This window comes from Protopterus annectens, chromosome 6.part0, assembly GCF_019279795.1.
Source record: "Protopterus annectens isolate FY-2018-M chromosome 6.part0, PAN1.0, whole genome shotgun sequence".
Classification (NCBI taxonomy): domain Eukaryota; kingdom Metazoa; phylum Chordata; order Ceratodontiformes; family Protopteridae; genus Protopterus; species Protopterus annectens.
The window spans coordinates 329313909-329334441 of record NC_056737.1 but is presented as its reverse complement, the minus strand read 5'-3'; the positions used below and the strand labels follow the sequence as shown (position 1 = coordinate 329334441).

The following is a 20533-nucleotide window of genomic DNA, read 5'->3' as shown; positions in this document are numbered from 1 at the left end:
TTCTTTTCAACAATTTTAATTCACTCTAACAGTACATATATTGTGAAAACTCTTACCTTCCTTAAATTTCACTCCTCCTGAGCATTGTTCTACAGGTATTCCCACAGATTCCATTTACTGCCATGTAATTATCTCCTTCCCTTGTCTAATGATCCCATCTCCTCTACAATATTCATTACTTCAAATATGATTGCTTTAGATTTTGATTTCCCATTCTAGTTAATGCTTTTTGTCAGCCACTCTTATTAAACTTTATAAAGCCCAACTATGCCTAAACAATTCAGATTCTATATCCAGCTCAAAACAATAATTTCTGTTGGTTACCATCATTTTCTCCCTCAACATTTCAGACAAAGTTCTTTGTAGGGATTTTTAAAATTATCCAACATTGGTTACATTCCCAAAAAAACATGTTACCAGCCACCTCTCTCTTTCCCATCACACCTCCAGCATTTGCTATCTTACTAAGGAAAAATCCTCTGAAGTCTTCTTTGGGTATAAAAGTACCAATGCAAACACTTCCATGCAAAAAATGTGCTGTACTGTGTTACATACATAGAGTCCATACAGATGTTCTCCCTCTGTGACTTTGTAAATTGGCTTTCCGACATTTTCTGATTATTATAGTTATCATGCAGTATTTATATGCTCTACTAATTATTCATTTTGTAACAGTAGCTTTTGTTGCAGACTCGACTAAAAACTCTAGAGCCGGTATTTAATTTAGCAATCCCAAATCCCCTTCTCTTTGCTTACACTACGTTAGCAATCCTTGGTAAGGAAGGTAGACTAACCTGCAGAACAAGCTTCTTCTTGGCCTCATTCCTTTCTCCAATAAATTCCACCACTTGCTTATTTTAACTCTACTTGCAGTAATCCATTTTGGTAAAATTGCCTTTTTTCCATTCCCATAAAGGCTTAATTTTTAGAATACTTTCTGGTACCTTATAAATATAATATAGTATTGTATATGGTTGTTGTCCTCCTTAAAGGCCTGCATCCAAAATTTTACCTTCCCCTTATTTCTTGACCTACCCACCCTTCATCATCATTCCTTTCCACTTAGGTGTATAACATTTTGCTTGACATATATATGAGCCTTAAATTATTTCATGCATCTGCAGAGTTGTTAGCTATTTTTCCTTATTGTTGGCTTTGCAAGCAGTTAATGTTGAGAGCCCTGAACACGGTCTGTTGAGAGAAATGTAACACTTAAAGGTATAGTAGCAAGCAGTTCAGTGAAAAATAAAAGTTCAAAACTGTGGGAAGTGAGTAAGAATTAGTATCATCAGCAACAGTCTTAATATTTTAATGCATTTAATACAGCAGTGCATAATTTAGTTTATTTAAAGACAGTCAGTGTACTATTTCATAGAGCTAAGCTGCTTTTCACAACTAGGAGGGGAATAGAGATAACGAAAGAAAAGACAGCAATCAGTGTAAGTGGGAACACAGGCTTTTAAACATAAGTAACCTTAATTTTAGATTGGGAGGTAGCTCTGGGTGCAGCCATCAATTGGGGAATACCTCTGGGTGCAGCCATGGATGCTGCCTGGAGGGGTAAACTTAATTTGTTGGAAATATACATAGTTTTGTGCAATTTGTTCTAGTGTAAAATAGGTTGGGACGGTTCTAAAAATTTATTTAGTTTTTGTTTTGAGTATTTTCATTAAAGCAGAAAGTCTTTAAAATTGTGACGCATGTTCAGATGAAGATGACAAGAAATGATTGCTTAAAAGATCAGCCTGCCAAACATTAGTTTGTGCACATAAGACAAAAGTTGGAAATGCACATTTCAAAGAACTGTTATATATAATAAGTAGGAGTAATAATTTTCTAACATAATGTATTTTTTGTCCATATTATCATGGAATGCAAATGGTCTTACAGACATAGACAAATAAACAGAGCTTTAAATTATATTAAGAAATGTAGTGTGCAAATGGCAATGTTATATGAGACAGATTTGGATAGAAATAAGCATATGAATTTGACAAAGAAAGGATCTCAGGTTGGGCATTTAGCAGAGTATCATGGAAAAAAAAACGGGAGTAGTAATGATTGCTAGAGGGGCTTTAATAATAATGGAAGAGGGAAAAAGGCGGTAATGGTAGATTTGTGCTAATAAGGGGATGTTGGCAAGGGAGGAGGATTACACTGTTATGTATTTATATTCCATCTAGAACTGCTATTATACAACTTAGAGAATTTTGGGAGAAAGAATCAGCTTTCAGCAGAGAATATTATTTATGACTGGTAACTGGAACCTGATTTGCAGTAGTGATGATGTTTTGGGTGGATCTAGAAGGGAAACTATAACAAAAAAATGACATATTTCAGAAGAAATATATGAGAATGTTTGGTAGTAGGAAATCAGACAGGATGTACATATTATCCCTCAATGTACAATAACCGTCCTAGACTGGATAACATTTATATTTCACAGGAGCATGTGCACATAATTGAAAGCTTGTACACATGTCCAATAATTATTTCCAATCATGTGCTGATAAAAACTAAAATATAGTGCAGAGTAATGAAGTAAAAATAATTCTCTGGCACTTTCTCACTTCTTAAAAAGAGAGGCATTTATGGAAAGACTATTAGAAATTATTTGAGAGTTTTTAGGGACGATAGAAATGTCTGCAGGAGGGATACCTAGTGACTAGGATAAAATGAAAAATAAGTTTAGAAATAAAAGAAAAGGGTATATGGGAAAGAAGTAATAGGTATTATTTAGAGGGGCTGACAGATGTTAAAGTATTGCAGAATAAAGAGAATCTGATTCAGCAAGAAGAGGAACTGCAGAGTGCTCAAGGGAATATTAGGGAGTATTTGCATAACATGCATGAATTTAGAAAGGTTGCAGTTAAGTAACTATTTTTGACAATTACAGAGCACAAAAACATTTAGCATAATGAGTTAGTCATCAGAAAGTAGAAATGGTTGTCACCAAAATTAAGGAGCCTATGACAAGAAAAATAACCTAAGGATCCTATAGATATTTTGGTAATTGTTGAAAATTTTGTATTAAGCAGAGAAATGTGCAAGCCAAGAAAAGGCACATAGGGGAATATTTATGGAAGACTTAATTCAACAATTAATTGCTAAGATAGGAAGACATGACACAAAAATGGTTATATATCATCAATTAACAGTAAAGTCTCTGGGAACAGATTAATTATGTTTAAGTTTGGAAGCTAGGAGAGACGAAAGTGATAAAGATTTGGAAGATTTTGATCAACAGTATTTTAAAAGGGGCAAGCACAAGTATCTTGGATAAAAGCTGGCTGTACTACCCAAAAAAGCTAAAGACCATTCAGTCCCACCTTCATATAGACCCATTTTAATTGTATACCTCAACTGTCAAGTGTTTTTGTCTATTGTTAGATAAGATAGATATGTATCAGCTTGATTTTACTGAGGGAAGGAATACATTTGACAACATTAATGGAACAATGATGATCCAGAAGGAAGCAGAATGTAAAGCAATACTGATATTGCTGGTAGGTCTTGATTCAGAGAAGGCATACAATGCAGAGAAGGCGTACGGTAGCCAGCTAAGATTTTGAGTAGGGAAATGGAATCATTTGCATTCCCTGAGAAAATAAAAGGGTTAATTAGGAGGATATATGAAGGGCCAGAGGTAAGAATTAAGGTGGGAGGGTTCCTTTCTGACAAGCTGTGTTTGAGCAAGGAACCAGGAAGGGATGTCTTATTTCCCCTTTGTTATCTGCTTTATATTTAGAGCCATTGGTTGGCAAAGAAAATAGAGAACTCACAAATTCAGGGATATAACTTGTATGGTGGGAATTCCCAGATATGCTCAGAATTAGTCCAAAATGACAAAAAATACACTGAGCCCACAGACATTGCCAACATCCTAGCTGACAGGTTCAGTGCAAACTCCCCCCCCTCCCCACCAAAAGGGCAAATATCTATCCCAACAGAGTGCTGCCCCCCTGACATCTCAGATGCTCAGGTGAGAGCCGCCCTCTCCAAAGCAAAAAACACAGCATCAATGGGACCAGATGGTGTCTCGGGCTGCATCCTACATGAACTCCAAGAAGAGCTAAACCCAAACATAAAACTACTGTTCAATCTTAGCCTTACTACAGGATATGTACCCAAAGAGTGGCGTACAGCAACAGTGGTCCCTCTCCACAAAGGTGGTGCCTCAACGGATCCTGGAAACTATCGCCCCATAAGCCTGACTAGCTTGGTCTGCAAAGCTATGGAAAGGATCATCATGGACCTCATAAATAAAGATATTGGGGACCTACAGACACTGGATCCTACCCAGTTTGGCTTTGTTAAGGGCAGATCCTGCCTCTTAAACCTGGTTGATTTCTTTGAAACAGTCACCAAGGCCATCGACGAGGGGAAGGTGGTCCACACAGCCTACCTGGACCTCACAAAAGCCTTCGATACAATAACCCACTCGGGCATTATAGATAAGCTCACCAGCTTAAATATAAACCCCTATGTCACTAGATGGGCTGCAAACTGGCTCAAGGACAGAACCCACATGGTTAGAATTGCTGAAGCCATGTCAGACTCCAAACCAGTTACAAGTGGCGCCCCACAAGGCTCAGTCCTGGGACCTCTCTTGTTCGGTATATATTTCTCGGCGGTACAGGCCAACACGGAAGGACTGCGGCTGACCAAGTTCGCAGATGACTGCAAACTGGGCGCCATAATCAACTCTCCAGCCGACACAAGCATCCTCCGAAAAGGGCCTCATAGAAACAGACAGCTGGTGCCAGAGCCATGGCCTCAAGCTAAACGCCAAAAAGTGTATAGTCATCCCCTTTGGCAAAAACAAAGTGCCCACAAATTGCCACATAGGTGGTAATCCATTAAGTACAGAAGAAGTCATTAGGGACCTGGGGACCCAAGTTGATAGCAATCTCTCATTTGACAACCACATGGCCAAAGTGGTTAGAAAAACATTTTATATAGCCCACCTAATCATGAAGGGATTCACATCTAGATCAGGGGAGGTCATCGTGCCTCTTTACTCATCCCTCATCAGGCCCATAATTGAGTACAATGCCCCTTTTGGGATGTACCTTACCAGACACCTGCAGCAACTGGAAAGACCCCAAAAGTACCTCACCAAGAGGATCAAAGGGCTCAAACAGATGCCATATGCTGCCCGGTTAAAGAAACTCCAGCTCTACTCAGTGGCATACTGCCTGCTCAGAGGCGATCTGTGCCTGACGTATAAAGCCATGTCCAACCCGGAATTAATGGACATGCTGCACCTCAGAAAATCCAAATCCCATCGAGCTACAAGCTCAAGAGACTTGAACCTCAGCACTGAAATAAATAGGACATGCTGGAGGGACAGATTCATAACCCAGAGGCTCCCTTCACTCTGGAATAAAATCCCAGTCCAGGTTAGGCAGAGTCCCACATTGACTCTCTTCAAGAGGAATCTTGATGAGTGGATGGGAGATCGTAGGTTTACCCCGGCTATCACTTCTGTGTCACTGTTAGACAGAGGCACAGTATACTAACCTCAAAAAAAGGCATAGCAAAATTAATTTAAAATGGGTGGCGAAAGCCAAACACACTCTGGCTAGGCTTATAAATGCCCTAGGGCAGATAGCCTAGTATGAACCTATGAACCTATGGTAATCAAGAAAAGTTAGCTTTATTTATTGATAATGTTATTTTGCACTTTACAAATCAAGAAAAGGACATTTTGGTGTTGTGCAACATTCTGAGACTATTTCAAGTGTTTTTGGGATATAAAATTAATGAAGATAAAACAAAGGCTGTAGTGGTACACCATGTACCCACACATTAATTTATTCCCCATGTTTATGCGGCCATAAGATGTAATATTTAGGTATATGAATTGAAAAAAAAAAGTGCAATGGTTTCTTTAAAGACTCTTATGGTAAGCTGTCTGTTCCTTGTGATTCTTTGTGTGTTTTTTCTGAGCTCCTGGTTAAGATTTTTGTACAGAATTAATTCAGAATACAGGTCTTTTAAAGTGTATGTTAAAATGAGATTGACACTGATTTCTGTGATTGTTGTCTGCAGTCGCATTGTGTATTATGCTATATTGCCACTGCCACTGAAATTATCAGTTTTATCATTTCAAAAATGTATTTAAGCAAATGTACTTTCAGTGCTGTTTAACACGGATATAATTGCTGCTCTGGAAGCTGCCAGTGTAATAGTGACTCTCTTTAGAAGTTACCATTTTTGTTTTAGGTATAAAGGCAGTCTATTTAAGTGCAATGCATCATTGAAAACCTAGTAAAAATAACTGTTTAGTAGAACACCTTGTCAGGGCATAACAGTTTGTCTTCTGCTCAACATCTAATTGTGCATATGCTAATAAGGAAGAGAAGGACCTCCTGTGTTATTGAGCAAAATGGAGTTGAATCACAGTACCTCCTTGCTTGGCATTCTGCATTTTCTTTTTTTTTTTTTTTTTTGGAAGACATGATGGAGTAACAAATCTGTTGACTGAGCTGCTCCTTGGGATACTAAACAATTACATTCAGGAGAAATCAGAGTACAGTGACAGGAATTGCTAAGTATTTAGGTTAGAATCCCCTCTGCTTTGGGAGCAGAATTTCATGCTGTGACGTTATACAGTTATTCAAATGATCAGAGGCAGTAGCATAGTGAGCGATCCAAAGGAGTAAAGGGACAGCGAGTTCATTAAAGGGCAATAGAACCTGTGTCGTTCTTTTTTCCTAGTCAAAAATTTAGTAACGTTCAGTTATAAAAAAAAAAAAAAAAAACTGCAAGCATTACAAGTGTTACCTTTCATGATGACACACTGCTTTTCGCACATGGAAAAAAATTATCACAATCCCAACTGCCAAAACAGTGAACCCAGTTTATTAAGGTATCACAATTTTGTATAAGCACTAGAGGAAAAGTGAGTTTAAACCCCATTTTTTCTGTTTGGGAAAAGACAACAAAAGGTTAAACACAGATACAGCAACAGCACACTACAGGTAAAAGAAATGGGTTAAATTTATTTTAGTTATTTTGTTGTTTACGAAAAGAAATGGGTTATTTGCTGTGAGGAAGGACAAAGAAAATTCATGACATAGATTTGTCTTGTTTATTAATAATGGATTCTACACAGCTTTTTTTTAAAAAAAAGTAATATATGAAAATAACTACTTTTCTCCTTTCACATGTTCATGGCTGCTTTTGTAGCACCCCACAAGGCATGCAAGACTTCAGTTTAGGAAATATTTACAAGGAAAGGGGCTTCTCTAGCTCACAAAATCCAGGTTAATCTAGCTTTAGCTGCATACTAATGTCTGTCTAATATAGATGTTGTTAATCTAATTTGTAACTTGCATGGCATGAGAAGAGAACTGCAATGCAAAGCCCATATAAAGAACTAATTCCTTGTACATTTTTTTAGGTCAGAATCATCTTTTTCTTGAGTATAGCTGTACACGTCAGTATCATCATTGTGTTTAGGTATCTGAAGAAGCCAGTCCCGAAAGGTAAGAGCCTTTTCAGGAACTTTAGTTTGCATGGTGGTGTCCTTACAAAGATTGCCATCCAGCATTTCTGCATCTTATGTGGAAAGTGCTTTCTCCAAAGTATGCACTACTTAAATATGTTCAGCAGAACTGTTTTTAATTTGTATGGTAGGATGTAGTACTCCATACAGACCCTGAGAAAATGTGTGAGAAGTTTCAGTTAGGACAGTATCAAAATGTGCAAACTGACACATATAAGATTGTGTGGTTTGTGATTTAAAGAAAAATTGTGACATAACGTAAGTGTGATTGATTCCTTATAGTGAATTTTAGTAAGTTTTTGTATGTACAGGTTCTTACAGAAATAAGATTGCTATGCTTGCTTCTGTCTAAAGCACCTTGACTTATTCACATGTTATATGGTGTATTACTAAAAGAAAAATAGTTGTATTTTTTTTCTGCACAAGATGATGTGCTTCTCTAGTATTACGATATTGTCATGAATTCATAAATCACCTAGGTTTTTGTAGATCACTGTTTATGTCTGTATAGATAGTTGTGCTTTTGTACATAAATGTATTGTTAGTGTTTTAATCTATTTGTCTTTTATGAAGAATGCATCTGGCACAAATGTATAAATTATCCATGCAAAAGACAACTTTTTCTCCCTGACTTCCGTTGTGAATAGGTTGTGCCTATTAGGTCCAACTTAACAAAAAAAAAAAAAAAAAAAGAAAGAAAAGAAATAACTAAATACATAAATTGATACCATAACATTTTGAAAGTAGCTGTTTCTACATTTTAAAATGAATACAATATCTACCATATTTACCAGCAAGGAATGACCATAATTGTGATTGGTGATCCAAAATTCACTCTGCAAAGAAAATGCATAGATTTATTAACTTCTCTAATAAAAAGGGAGCTTGACTGTAGTACACTGTACAAAAGCAAGTGGCTCCCTGTTTCTGCTCAAGCCTTTTCTTCTCAGTACTCTTGATTTCAGAATTCTTTTACCATAGATGTTATCCCTGTCTTCGCAACAAACTGTACATTACAAGTCAGTCATACCCCCTCTGAAATACTGAGATTGTTCAGTTGCTGTGGTCACCTATTAAATTATTTACCAGTAGAAGGGCATTTTCCAAAACTGTACCAACTAGCTGAAACTGTATTCTTGAAATGAATTAGAAATATTGAACATCTTAAACTGTTCAAGAAGTTTCTAAAATCATATTTGATTAATGTAAACAAAAATAAATTCTTTACAGACTTTGGCTGACAGTAGCCTTCTAGTCCACCTGCTGAAACCTTTCTAACATTTTTGACACTGTTTTTCATACCTTTTGCACCAAGCAACCATTAACGTTGGAGAGGGAAGCTTTAAACCGCTGAAGTTATTTAACTGTTTTCAAAACATCCTTGGTCCCACTACAAGTTCAGCAGTAGTCACAAATGCTTTTTCATTTTATTTTCATTTCATTCATAGTCAGATGATTTTTAAGGTGATGTTTATATCAGAATATGCTTATCTTGTACATAGGTTCATAAGTACTATACATACTAGGCTAATGAGCACCAGGGCCTTTATAAGCCTATCCATGCAATCCAACCCAATTGTGTTCCTATGTATCATGGGCGTTTATTAAGAGGTAGTATATTAAAAAGTTTCTAAAGATTATGTTGGGGGAACTTGTCAGTTTCTGCATTACTGTTTACCTCTGTCTATCAGAGACATTGGGGCCAGATCTGGAGTGAATTTTTGTTTTCACATCTATTGGTCAAGGCTATGCTTAAAAAGGATTAGGGATGGACTCTGCTTCACATGGATGGGGAGCCTGTTCCAGAGCATGGGGATCTTCTGAGACACGTATCTGTCTCACCAACATGTTTTATTTATGTCACAGGCAAAATTTAAATCCTTGATCTAGTGGCATTGAAGCTGTTTGCATACCAACCGTAGATCACCTCTCAGTAAGCTGTAGGAGACCAAGTATAGAGATAGGGCTTTAAGGTGATCCATATAAGACAATGTGTTGTTTGCACCCTGAATTCTCCTGGTAGGGAACCTTTGTGGCCATTCCAACTTTTGCTTATATCTGGCCAGGTACTTGCCGAAGGGGGCATTATAATCAATGATGGGTCTGATGATGGCCAAATAAAGTGGCATTATGACTTCCTTGGACCTGGGTGCCATGCAGTTGCTTATAAGTTGGGAGACGTAGAATGATTTTCATACTATATTGGTCACATGTTGGTCAAAGTCCAGATTACTGTCTGCATTTGTTCCTAGATCCCAGACTACTGATCAGGTCTTAGAGGTGTCTTATCGATGGAGTAGTTAGCCTAGGTGGCAGTTTTCAAAAAAGGCACTATAATGCATTTCTTGGCATTGAGTTTTAGTCCATGGCACCAGTCATTTGTCTGTGTTAGATAGTCTTGTAAGATGTTTATGTCATGGGGGGAATCTATAATTGCTCCCACTTTTCAGTCATCTGCAAACTTGGTCAGCCAAAGGTCCTTGACATTAGTCTTTACCTCCAAGAAGTATAAGCCAAATAAGAGCTGTCCCAATTTATATGCTAAATAAATTGAATACATAAAGTTTGAGATCGTTCTAATTTTCTAATTAGAATAACACAAGCAAGAGAAGTAGTGTGTGCTTTCCTGCCATATAAAAGGATCAGACAACATTACATCATAACTAGTAAAAAAAAAAAAGTGTGGGGGGGTTGCATTTGATAATCTTTTCTTGGTCTGCCTCCTTTGAGATGAAAGGAGTTGTATGTAAAGCAGTCCCCTTCTAACAAAAATGCTCTCCCTCTCTCTTTTTTTTTAATACTCAATTTTACCAGAATAGCCTGCAAACAAATCTTGGGTAGAATCTTCCATGCTGGTGTAGTGTGCTAGTGCATGGTAGTATATTTTAAATATAGGGCTACATTTGCAGTCAGCCAGTGTCATTTATTCTTATTTTAGAAAAAAAAATATTTTTTTTTGTTCTTTGTACTTGATCTCTTAAATTTGCTTCAAAGCAGAATGAGACAATAGTAGTCAGACCTTTTAAGTGCATTTAACATTCTTCCCCATACCAGAACCTAATTACAGAAAAAGGCACAGAAAATTGTTAGTTTGCAGGCTTTACAGCTCCAAGAGTAACTCCCACACTTTTAGACCTCAAACATTTTGATCCTTGCTTTGTTCCACACTGTTATCTTTTTGTTTTCAGTTTTATCATAATTTCTTTTTTAAACACCATCATTAAATCTTCATATTTTAAACAATGGCATTGGTGCACAAACATTCATAGAAAGGAAAACAAGCTATAGTAGCATTCTGCATTATTTTCATGCATTGTACACACAGCAGTTACTCACGCCAATATTACATAAATTGCTCATTGACTGCTTTTCCTTAAACATCACTTCTCTTCCTCCTGAACATTATTCTGCATGTATTGTCCACATAAATTCCATTTATTGCAAAGTAATTTTTCCTTTCCTTTTCTAAAGATACAACTTCCAGTTTTTTATCTGCTTTACAATATTCATTACTTCAATTCTAGCTGGTTAAGATTTTGATTTCCATTTTCTAGTGATTGTTTTTTGGCAGCCAATAGCATTAAACCTAATAAGGCCTTACTGTGTCTTGGCAATTCAGATCGTGTGTCCCAGCTCAAAAGAATCTCCTTGGTTACAATTTGCTCCCCCAAAATTTCTGATACAGTACTTTGCAGGGAACATTTTAAATCTTCCAATTCATTACCCCCCCCCTCCAAAAAAAAAGCATGTTCCCAGTTACGTTTCTGTTTCACCTCCAAAATGTATCATCTATGCAAAGAAAATCCTAAACATTCTGGACTTGGGAGAAATATAGATCTCATCCCATTGTTCCATTATAAATTGCCTTTCAGTTCCCTCTTTCCAGTCTTTCCTAATTGCCTCTCATTTTTTTCTGATAAATGTCATGCAATGTTTATATGCCCTGCTAACTCTACCCAAGCTGGTCTTTCACACATAATTCCCTTAACCCCTTCTTTTTGCCTGTGTGCTGTTAGCAATCCCTGGGAGGGAAGGCCGTCTCTAAGTTGCAGTCCAAACATCTGCTTGGTCTCATCCCACTGTTTTCCCTCTTATACCACTAAAGACCTGCCATCAGTCCTGAAGCGACAGCAACCGACGCAGAAATACTAAGCCTCTGGTATTCGTGCCGACTGAGGGCTACCCCTGGCAGGATAACCCAAGTGTGATGACTGCAACAGTGAACACACTCGAACATCTACATTTATGGTAAGTGTACACAACTGTACTTTACTGGTAGGTGTCTCCTTAAGGCAGTGTGTATCAAGCTCACTTCATTCCACAAAGAGCTGTATCAGCCTACACTTGGTTATCCTTTTAGGAAAAAGGTACACGCTTTTCAAAAACAATTTGATTTTAAGGCTCATTGTAGTAGTTGCTCCTTTACACCACTTCACTTGATGACCGTTGTACTTTCCAGCCTGCCACTAGTTTGTTTAAGCACAGCATCTGAACTAATGAGAAACCAGAGTTCTGGAGCATGTCACTGGCTGAGCAGTTTATTCACTGGCACTGTTTATGTTTGTACCATACCATCCAGGATTCAAAACTGGAAGGGAATTTTAAAGTATTTAGAAGAGGGATGGCTGATTAATTAATGTGGATGTTTTATTTCTCAGACAGGGCAAACACAGATTTTGGTGACAAGTGACCATTTTAGAGCCAAAAATAGAACAAAGTAAATTGAAAGAAAACAATGAAGTGGGAATGCTACTGTGGCAAGGATAATCTGGAAGTAATATTTTAGAAAAGTGTCTTTATGTCATACAGGTGCAAGACAAGTATCATATTTAATAAACTGCTTGATGCAATATTTTACTCTTGGGCAGTTTACTTTGTTTGGAGACAATACCACTATTTTTACATTTGTGTTTGACACAAGTAATGTATTAACATCTGCTTTTGTAGGTGTAGATTAAAGCATTTAATTTGTGTTGGAGGTGGTGATTTGTAAATCTGGTGGTGTACTTGATAAATGCAATCAAAATAGAAGTGTATCAAACAAGATATTAATAAGCTTAATATGCATGCCTTTAGCCCAGGTTGTTGCTAAAAGGGTCTCAGACAATTATTCAGTTAAATGAGTAAATAAATGACATTAAATAAACAAACAAATAACATCAATTAACAGAAGGGTGCTAACTTTTAGCCATCGCCAAGCATCCCCCTAAAAGCACAAATTTATGATTTCACTGTGGCTTACTGAGTCAAAACAGGCTAAGGCTTCAGACAGACAAAAACAAGTCAGATGAAATATTAACCACATTAAAAAAGGAAGCATTTTTTTGCAGGATGGACAAGTCTCCTGCACCCCACAAATCCACACACTCCTTATTTTATGTGTGTGTGATATACATACCCACAGACACATTACACACACACACATATAAATATTTATATATATATATATATATATATATGTATATATATATATATATATATATAAAGAGAGAGAAAGATATACATGCATACATATTGTGTGTGTGTGTATGTATGTGTATATGTATGGTATATTCAAGCTGGATGTTTGAGCATGGAGATTTACACACACACACACACACACACACACACACACACACACACAAAATATGGTTACATATACAGTACTGAAATGTTAAAATCAATCCATCCATCCACAACCCCCTTTTCCTATTTTTGCACATGGGGTCGGGATGTCACATCAACAGTGAATATGATCTAGAGCCAAGGTTTACACTGCTGTCTGGCTAGCCCTGCCATGTGCTGAAATGTTAAAATGTTGAAGTCAAAAATACATATTCCTCTGCATTGTCTAAAGAGCTGGACTTCCCCCACTGCAGGACCCATGTTATTGATTGTTTTCAGAGTTCCACTGATCATACTGGTGCTGTTTATGTATGTGGTAAATTTATGCTATTACTAGTTATTTTGAGTTCATCATTGTAAAGTTTTGACATTTCAGTATTTTACATTCAGTATTCTATATTTCATTATACAACTATTCAGTAGATTGTCAAGCACACATGTAGTATATGTGTGTATATATGTATGTATACATACATACAGGCGCACACACACACACACACACATATATATATATATATATCTGTGTGTGTATGTATGTATGTATAAAATACGCACACATACATGCATATACATACCTCCCTTGTTGCACACCTGTGGAAGAAAATGAAAACAAAAGTCACTGGTGTTGTGCAAACTGAAACCACAACAGTGATTCATTATGGAGAACGGCCCTTGAGATGCAGATTGAGGAACTGAAACCTCTAACCAGGTATCTTTAACGAATAGCAGAAAACCTTTAGTTTGCTATAGGCAAAGTTTGAATCCTGTGATGTTTGTTGACCCCCTTGCTATGATTTTCAGGGTGTTATCATCTCTGCTAGGGCTGAGGGTGCTTGCACTCTGCCCTGATTTGCTACTCTGGCCTAGAAACAGGAAGTGGAAAAGCAAAGATCATACTGAACCCTCCCCCAACCATGAATGAGCAGATGTCAGCCACTCATTCCCCACACAATTTCTTGACAACCCGAACCATTACTCAAAACTGGAGCTGTGTCAAGTGCCTTTTTCATCTAGCTCTTAGCTGCGTAATGGTCAAGGACCTGTTAGGATATCTAACTGTGTTATGAGCTGGTTGAATGAAGGCTCTTACCTAGCATAAAGTGATTAAACAATTTGGGAAAGAGACCCTGCATCTCCAAATTTAGTGGAGAATCATTATCCAACCTTTGGACCTAAACTTTTCTGGCATGCTGTAATGTCTTCCTTTTTAGCTAAGTGGTTCTGCAGACTTGAAATAAGTGTCCTAAAAGGCAGAATTCCTTGTAGCCATCATTTCATTTCTTGGACAACTGCAGGCTTGTGTAAATAACTTTTGTCTAGTCTTTCACAAAGGTTGCCTCATCTAAGGGCAAATCCATGCATCCTCTGTAAGGCAGCATTTGACCTGTTACTCAATGTTCTGCTATCTCCTGGTCTTCTTCTGGAACTGTATCATCCATACTGAGCATGTTTCTTGACAGTAGTGCTGAAGATGTCATCTTTGCTAAGGGTTTGAGGATGATGAGGATTAAGATCTGCACTAGAGGTGTGGTCTTATTCTTGCCTATTTCTAAGGATGCATCTTAGTGCTTATCTGAGGATGCATATGAGGAGCCTAGTAACATTGTGATGCAGCATTTTTAAATGAAGTGACTTTATTATTTATAAAAAGACTCGGCTTTTCCTGGTTAGGGGTAGCCACAGCGGAACTCCGGTCCATTCATGATTGGCAGTGGATTTTTACAGTGCCGAGTTGCCAGCCCAATGCCCAACCTTCAATGAAGGCACGCCCATTCAAGCTTGCACCTACCTGCATGTCTTTAACGTCACTCGACCACGGGGAGGACATGCAGACTCCACAAAGAAGGTGCTCCAGCCGAGAATCGAACGGGAGAACCTCTTGCTGTGAGGCAACAACGCTAACTGCTGCACCACCATGGCTAATAAACAGAATTAGGTTTTTCTCACCTTAGAAAAATAAACCACCTTTGTAAGCCACTTCTTGATTTAGTGAGCCTCCTTAACAAACAGTCTAACGGTATATTGTTTTATTTTATTCATTCAGCACAGCCACTAGAGGCATTAACAATTGTCTGGTCTTCTGCTTGAAAGGGAGTCAGAATCCTCTGGATAAGTATGGAAAGAGAATCCAGTTTGTGGCTAACTTGGCATTTAATTATCTTCCCACATATCCCATTCCAGACCTACCCAGTAGATCAAGCCTAGGAAGTTTCTTTTTTGCCACGCTTTTGAACAGTCTGCCATAGAAGAGGTCCCCTTTGGGAATCCTTTGAAAGAAATTATTGAGCGTTTCTAGAAGACTTAGAAGGCCTTGTCTACTTGTAAAAGAATACACTTTCATTTTCTCAATTGTTTGTGGTCTTTCTCTTGAAAAAAATCCCAAAGCATCAGTGGAGCTCTCCAAATGGCAGGTTTCCTTGCTAGTCTTTAAGTCCTCTGAGAAGTCTTCAACCACTGCCCTAGCATTTAGAATTCTTGACAGTCATTTCAGACTAACATCAGACCAGTGCACAGAAAAAAAGGTTTTCCTGTCTTGTCCTAGATTGAGTTACAATAGTACAGGCTGTGGTCCTGAGTGTGATCCTCAAAGAACACAGCTTTAGTTGGTGGATGCCTCTGTGTTACATTGTTCTGTCCGACAAGCTAGTATCCGAAAAGTTGCTTGCATTTTCTTAGTCTTCATTGGACAAGAGAGAACTGTAAAATGTGCCCAGGGTGGATCAGGTTACAATGTTTTACCACAGACTTTTCCTTGGTGCCAAGAGTTGAGAGAGGGATCTTGGCACATTCAGTCTACATATAAAGCATAAGAAATACCACATGGCCTCTAGTTACTGGCAGCAGGTTATAGAATAGTTTTCTGTGGATATTACAAATGCCAGTTATCACTTAAAGATGTGGAAATCTTCCAGGACATTTCTTTGTTTCTGCATTAGGTCCCAGTACTTTCAGTAGCGAGAGTATTCATCTTTGGGCTTTCATTTTTTCCTCATGGTCTCTCCTTATCAAGTTTTAATGGTGATTGCAGAAGCACTTAATCTTTGGATCCTTCCATATGCAGATGAGTGGTTACTGGTGTCTGCTTCCAAGGCCTCATTATCTTCAGAGCTTGCTTGGGTCATTCTTCAGCTGCAAGAACTGGACATTTCTTTCATCTGAAATACCCAGTTTGGATTATGGCATTCATAGGGGTTATTTTGGACTTCATTTATTGCCATGACTTTTTCCCCAGTGAGGAGAATGTGGGAGCTCAATATTGGCTTGTTAGGAATTCCAGGATGACTGCACGCTAACCAACAGTGTAATTTCATCTCTCCCAGTGTGAAAACAGAAACAGAAATAAACAATGAAATTGTCATTGTGGGTAAAAGTCGGTTATGACTAATAAGAACACTGCCTGTGTGCCAGCAAAGAAGAAATTTAGAAAACCAGAAAAGGTGAAGAAAAAACACTGGCTTGGAAGCATTATGCAGCTGTTTAGCAAAATGCATTTCAAGCTTCATCTTTGGTACAAGAGATGGCTTCCAGTAATTTAGGAGAAAATAGATCAGATATACTCAGAGATGATTAAAATAAATGAAATATTGAAGGAATATAGCAAATCAAATAAAATGCTGGAACAATAGAAGCTTTAATAAACTATTCAGATGAACTGGTAAAACTGCAAAAATCAGAGATTGAAATGAAGAAAAACCTGGCAGAGTAAGAGGCTTCTCTAGAATTGCTGTTTCAAGAAATGGTAGTTAGAAGACAGAGTCCACAAAGAAACCTGAGATTTTCTGCTGTACCATAGAAACTGGAAGTATCAAACTGAATTAATTTTATGAAGGCACAAATGTGTAACAGAACTGATATTTCACACCAGGATTAGTTAAAAGGCACAAGTGTTTACACCAGACCTAGTCATGGGAAGGTAGCCCTATAGTAGTAAAGATGCAGTCATATCAGCAGAAAGGGTACAAAATTGCAACAGAAAGGAAAAGTATTAATAATTGGAGACAGCAGAATGTTTGTGCAACATGATTATTCACTGTACACCAGGTAGAAGATAAGCAAATGTATCTGAGCTGTCAAAGAATATCGAGAGGTAGCTGTGAGATTCAAGCTGCTGTATCAAGCTGTCTTCTTCAGAATACATTTTTGGAGGATCAAAGACATTTTTGGATAACGAACAAGCTATGGATGGAATAAAAAGTGTAACCAACAAAAAGTGAGCCAGCAAACAGAAGATGACTCTGCTGCTCATTCGTCTGACAGTAAAGCTCATAGAAGAATTTTGCCAGAAAGATTTTTTTTTCAATGTTCCAAAGGAGAATGCTTTTAAGGCAGAAAAACAACCACAAGAGTTGACTAGGAGAATCAGGAGTACCTTGAACACGAACCAGAGTTTGGTGATGGAAGATGGAGATGAACAGGATGAAGACCTGCAATGGTGAAAAAAATGGAAAACTATAAAGCATCAGTCACATTTATGAAATATGATTTTGCATGCAAAAGTTGCTGAGAAAGACTGGACTTTTGCCAACTCTGTTAAACTTGTGGGTGGACTGTAAAAGATTTGTCATTAATGTTTAGAAGGACACTAAAAGGGAAAAATAACCGTAAGCACAACAATTTGTTCTTATTAGAATTTGTATAAAAATGCTTCATGATATAAACTGTATGTTATATAGTAAAGTATTTTTGTATAATGTGCATCAGGCGTATTTTAAATATGGGGGACTCCTTTTACTGGCTGTTGTATGTCTTAAAGATATTAAACTAAACAAGTATTTGTTTAGTTGTAAGAAATATAACAAGAGAAGAAAGGCTGGACAGAAGCACTATTAAGTTAATATTTTCTGATCTTGAGCTTCTGGGGTGGGGGGGAGGGCATTGATTATATTATATATAGAATTAAGATAATTTCTCTTATTTTTACAAGTTGGATGCCTTGATTAATACCTTTGTTTTTGTAAGCAAGTAGGCTTGAGAACATAAGACAAATTGATGAAAGCAGTAAAAATGCAAAGATCCTTATGCAAAGATATCAGCTTGTTTTTTTTTTCATTAACACATTTTCTTGGTGGGAGTCAAGAAGCCTGCAGCTGAAAGCAGTTATATATTCTGTTCTAAGTGAAATTTACAAAGATTCCTGTATGCATCTGCAGAGATATTATCTGTTTTTTCCTCACTGCTGACTACATTTACATAGAAATTAGCTGTCAGAAGGTGTAAGCAGTTAATTTTGAGAGTTCTGAGCATTTTTTGATGAGTGAAATGCAACATTTAAAGGTACAGTGACATGCAGTGTGGTGAAAAATAAAGTTTGAAATTATGGAAATTGAATAAGAGATAGCAGCCTCCCTAGCAGCCTGAGTACTTTAGTGCATTTAACAGAACAGTATACAGTTTACTTTTATTTAAAGTTAGCCAGTACACTTTTTTCTTGGGGCTAAAAGTTAATGTTTTCTCTAAGCATACAAGCTGTTTTTCACATCTTGGAGGGGAATAAAGAAAAGAAGAGACACCAATCAGCATAAATGGGAACACTGGCTTTAACATGCACTTTACCACGGGTAACCTTAATTTTAGGTTAGGTAAATTCCATGCGTGCAGCTCATGATTTGGGAGGCATTTGTTCCTGTCTTGAGGATTAAACTTATTTTTTTGAAGCTGTACATAGTTTTGTGTGTTTGTTGTAAGTTAACATGGGGTGAGGGTGTTCTGATAATGTATTTTGTTTTTTGAGGATTTTCCATAAAACAAAAATCTTGAAAAATGAGACATAGGCTCAAATGGAGATGAGAAGAAACAGCTGTATAAACGATCAGCCTGCCAAACGTTAGTGTGTGCAAGACAAAAGTTGGAAATACACATTCAAAAAACGTTCATGTATATTGGGTAGGGACAATAGCTTTTTTCATAATGGCTATACCATCCGTATTATCTTGGAACATAAATGGCCTTACAGGTATAAACAAAAAAGAAGGTATACTTAATTATTTTAAGAAACTTAGAGTGCAAATAGCATTGCTGCAGGATACACATTTGGAAAGGTATGAGCCTGTCATTTTGACAAAGGGGATTTCAGGGTGGATATTTAGCAAGATAATAGGGATAAAGGAAAAGGGGAGTAATAATACTGTGTGCTAGAAGGACTCCAATAGTGATGGAAAAGAGAAAATAGGCAGTAATGGTAGATTTGTGGTATTAAGGTGCTATTTGCAGGGGAGGAGGATTGCACTGGCATGTATTTATAGTTCACCAAAAACTGTTGTTATGGAGATTAAGAAATTTTTGGGAAAAATTATCAGCTTTCAGCAGGGAATATTACTTATTGGTGGGGACTGGAACTTGATTTGATATATTAAGACTGAATCGGGGGGGGGGGGGCTTAGAAGGAAAATACAACAAAAGAGGGTAGATTTCTGAAGGAATTTATGAAAATATTTGGTATGAAAGATGTGAATTCAGTAGTAGGAACTCTGACCAAATTTGCATATTATTCCCCTAAGTGCAATAACTGGGCTATACTGAATTGAAATTATATTTCATGGGAATATGTGCATTTAATTGAAATCTTTGACACCCACCCAATAACTATTTCAGATCATGGGCTGATAAAAACTATGATAAAAATACAGGGTAATGAAATAAAAAAGTGACACCAGTGCTTTCCCACCTATCTGTTTAAAAAAGAGTATTTTAAGGAATGGGCAGTGGAAATTATTCAAGAGTTATTAGAGAATATAGGAATTTCTTCAGAAGTTTTGAGTCCTTTGGAAAATAGTCTCCAGAGTTTTAGGCTGTTTGAACCTTGCAGAATCCTCTTAGAACCACTGTAGATAAGGCTAGACATTCGGACAGCAGTCTGATAACTGAACATCTGTCTGAGAATTGCCCAAGTTTTGTCTGAATGATCTCATGGCTGTCTCCATTCTTGTGAAGTCAGATGTCCTAGAAAACTTCCCATCCTCTACTGGATCTCAGAAAGTCAGGAAGTAGCATACATATGATTTTTGACTACCAGGGGATATGAGTAGAATTTAGTTTACAGAGATAGAGTGCAGATGTCCTGACTGAGGTCATTGTTGCACTGTTCCTAATGGGTTGTAGCATACTGATGTTTGGCTGGGGTACCAAAGCTTTACCATCCAAAGGTGTATGTCTAGATGATAACCTCAACTCTTCAGCATAGGGTATAAAATTGGATGTACGCACAACATCCTCAGACTATCTCACCTCCAGTCCAAAGACAGGTTGTTAAACCCAGTGGACTGTGACCATTTGGTTGCTTGGTACTGTAGCGTCTCTTGTTGGAATTCATATAAGTGCCCCATTGTGGATCCTTCCTTTCTAAACCTTTGGCTGTTTTTTTTTTTAACTGTTATTAAATGTCAGCTAGGAGGGGGTATGTGTGAGTGTAGTAGGCAT

The 20533-nt window shown here is 37.4% G+C and overlaps 1 protein-coding gene across 1 annotated transcript in view; it reads left to right on the top strand.

The window, feature by feature from the left end:
* The window catches only part of TMEM62 (transmembrane protein 62), a 462564-nt gene that overhangs the window by 364621 nt on the left and 77410 nt on the right, over positions 1–20533 (top strand). Inside the window, exon 9 of the mRNA XM_044073516.1 lies at positions 7409–7493. Within this exon, the coding sequence (XP_043929451.1) occupies positions 7409–7493 (85 nt within the window). The remainder of the gene's footprint in view (positions 1–7408; positions 7494–20533) is intronic.